The sequence below is a fragment of the Primulina huaijiensis genome, unplaced genomic scaffold, assembly GCF_012295235.1.
Source record: "Primulina huaijiensis isolate GDHJ02 unplaced genomic scaffold, ASM1229523v2 scaffold207734, whole genome shotgun sequence".
Taxonomy (NCBI): Eukaryota; Viridiplantae; Streptophyta; class Magnoliopsida; order Lamiales; family Gesneriaceae; genus Primulina; species Primulina huaijiensis.
In genome coordinates, this window is record NW_027354979.1 from 1 (window position 1) to 3,615 (window position 3,615).

At 34.5% G+C, this 3,615-nt stretch overlaps 1 protein-coding gene across 1 annotated transcript; it reads right to left on the reverse strand.

The window, feature by feature from the left end:
• Positions 1 to 3: 3 nt before the first annotated feature.
• LOC140966697 (uncharacterized) lies at positions 4 to 796 on the reverse strand (the record flags this gene model as incomplete). The annotated part of the gene is made up of 2 exons (XM_073426948.1): positions 455 to 796; positions 4 to 362 (listed from the first exon to the last, which is right to left on the reverse strand). Coding segments are annotated over exons 1-2 (627 nt in total), but the record flags the coding sequence as incomplete, so codon positions are not given.
• Between the last annotated feature and the right edge of the window lie 2,819 nt (positions 797 to 3,615).

The following is a 3,615-nucleotide window of genomic DNA, read 5'->3' on the forward strand; positions in this document are numbered from 1 at the left end:
TATTTCTTCACATTCCCTTGTATCCTTGAGATAACCGTGCTCGGTGGCCTCCTTGATCATTTCATCCCACTTCCGGTCATCCATGTTGCCATAAGGATCCGAAGTCATCTTCTTCATCACAATTTCCCGAGCATTATACAAATCATCAATTTCTTCGTCAGTTTCAATAGCCTCCTCGAAATCAGATTCGAAATCTTCATCCTTAACATTATCCAAGGGTTCCCGCTGAAGCTCATCCATTAACTCATCATCTGTGTCTTCATGCTTTCCAGAGAGTCTTCTCTTCAGAATAGACTCGAGGATTGACGGAAGTGCCCCCTCGTTAAAGTTCTTGAAATAGTCCTCCATCTGTAGTTTTAATTCTACACACAATATATAACAAACCACGCAGCTCACAATCCGTACTTGGAGCAAACCAATCGACAAAGTTGACAAAAGGATGTATTATGTTAACCTTTGTTGCTCACATCTTCCACCTCATTCGTCACCTCTTTCTTGTCTTCTAAATTCCCCACGCTAGCTTCGGACTCATCGTTGTCATTTCCAGATGAAAAAAATCGAATTGTCGCAGGCAAACGGTGGATCAACGCTGCATTTTCAGTGATGTAGCCACCATAACAATTCGTACAACGATTAGAAACAATAGATTTGAGTTCGAGGTTGCGAAAGGAGAAGAGATTGCGAGAGTGTAGATGTAAATTCCTGAGCAGAGCTCCTCTCATGGCGTACAAGCTCTCCGAGGGTTCGGAGTGGAGAAGCTTCTCTTGGGTAAGAAACTTGCAGTCTTATTAACATCGTACTGTTACGTATAATTATCCTACCAGTTGGGCTTACGGCGCTACTGGGCCTTCTTATTTGGTTTATTCTCCCTTGCAAAAGAGAAAGGTAGTTGCAATGAATGTATGAATGTTTTAAAATCTATAATTTTGTTTGTAAATTATAAATATTTGAGGGAAATAAAGGACTGTTTGTGATTACTAAAAACAAGTGATTATTGGCTTTTGAGTTAAAAAAACTCAGTTATATGTTTCTTAAACCAAGATTATGCATGCTTAATTTATTTGAAATTTAAAAGACTTCTTCATATATACTCTCGTCTGAAAAAATATCTTCAAATCGGTATAGTTGAACAAGGTCTTGGTAATAAACTGTTTTTTCTATATTCGAAGTTGTTTCGAAGAATTTTATTCCATTTTTGTCATTTTCTGGACCAATTAGTCGAAATATGACTTCTTGTTTCACATGTCCAAGAGTCACAATCTTTAAAACTTTCGCTAGCTTGGGTTTGAGCTCTTCTAAAAAAATTTTTGTTGGTGTAAGTCATGTACTTTAAGATGAGTTGGATACTTAAGATGACATTCTAATTCTTGATGGTCGACTTATATTTTTAAGTTCTGACTTTTTGTTTAGACAATATCGTTTTTGGTTTCTAAGAGCTACTTTCATTTCTCCCCATTCTAGCATAAGGTGAGATCCAAAGTTCTTCTTTTTGTCTTTGTGGCTTACTTCCAATGATTATTGGAATGCCATTTTAATTATAACAGAAATTAGTACGTTTATTAATACCCCTTGATCATTTGTAATTATTTTGTAATGTTGTCATATGATATCATTTTACCAATTTTTCTTTGATGAAAGATGTCACTTGTGTCAAAGTATTTGAATTGCCACGAACATATTTTCTAATTTGCATTTTCCTACAGAGACTTGGTATTTTGGGAAAAAAATTTCGCGTTGCTATATTTTTTTCGACCTATGGATTTCATCTCTATTTAGTTAATAACATAATATATTCATCCATCAACATATCTCGTGTAATTCAAGATTAAACAGAGCTCGAGTATATTCATTTTCTTTTCGTCTCTTGACTTTTAAAATAATATATCCATATAAATTTTGCTTTAAATATGGTAATCATTCTATCTCACTAAGATATTCTCCGCCTATGACCAACTATTTGGTTTCTGCCAAATTCAAGTCCAATACGATTTTAACCGCTCGCATCATACTCATTTCTAAAAGTTTAATGAATCATTCTTTGTTGAGATCGAGTGTTCTTGCTGCGATTCTCATTGACGATATCTAATCATCTATGAGATCTTCTTTATTTTTTTAAAGCAGTACATCAAGGTTAAACATAACCTCGCAATGATGTATTGTTTCTAAAACGAACTTTCCATAAAGTGCTTGGTGCAAAAAAATTTGATTTTTCCTTGATCTTGTTCTCACTGGGTGTGATTCTCTATCTACTTGGAAATATGTTCGGGGGGGTCTCATATTTGTATTTTGATATCTCACATTTTCCCTTGGTGCTTCATGAGAAGATGGCTAAGTTGTTGAGGGAGGTTCGCCTAATGTTGTGTTCATCTTCAGATTTACAACTTTGAGATTTGCGAAATACTTTACATGATCTTGAAGATTTTCTAGACCAATTTTTTCTATAGTTGTCATCAACTTAAATTTTTTTTGAGACATTTTTAATTAGATTAATCATTTTTATTCGTCGGTTTAACTTTTTTGGTATTACATTGGCCTTACCTATTTGGTGTAACAAGGGTTCAATGCCAAATGATAGTGGTAACAATCATTTTGAGATTTTTTTTTCCAGAACTTGATTGTTGTTCTAGAGTTTGGATTATTGTTTGAATATCTTTTATTGTTCCAATATTTTTTTCTCGTTTTTCAAAGATTTTCTCAATTTTATGTTGTACATTGTATAGCCGATTTACATAATTCGGTATTGTCTTCTAGATCTATCTAAGATCTCCTAAGAGTCTAGAGGAATCCGAGACTATTTATAAGAAGCTATTAATTTGAATTATAAGTTTACATTAGGATTCTGACGTGTTCCTCTTTTCTCTTAATGTCTAAATTTAATTTACTCTTTTTGTAAATATTTCAAAGTATTGAAATAAATCATGTAAATATTTATTCTCGAACATATGTTCGGATCCATAATTTAAAAAAAAAATATTCTCTTCAAACATTTAATTACACAATAATATTAACATTGTATGTTTGAAATAATTTATCTCAAATTTGATAATATTTCTGGTTCAATTATAAAATCAAACATATTTTCGATCATTTTATCAAAATTTAAAAGTTTCAAATTAAAATTTTTTGTGTTAGACAGTGATCTTTCTTTAATTTACCCTTATTATTTTAGGTATTAATTATTTAATTTAAAAGTCCCTCGTATTGATTGATGCATTGCTCACTCTTTTAATTCGTGTAAACGTTCTAAAAATTAGTGTGTCTCTCTCTAGGGTTTTACACTTCACTGTTCGTACTTCGGATCCAACCAAAAATGGCGGCACCGGCGGTATCGAAGCCGAAGACGGAGACATTCGTGGACAACAAGCGGAAAGATGACATCCGTATGGCCAACATCGCGGCGGCTCAGTCCGTCGCTAACGCCGTTCGCACCAGTCTCGGTCCCAAGGGCATGGATAAGATGATCTCCACTTCCACCGGCGAAGTCATCATCACCAATGATGGCGCCACCATCCTCAACAAGATGGAGGTCCTCCAACCCGCTGCGAAGTTTCTCGTCGAGCTGTCCAAGTCTCAGGATGTTGTCGCTGGTGATGGAACCACTACCGTCGTTGTTAT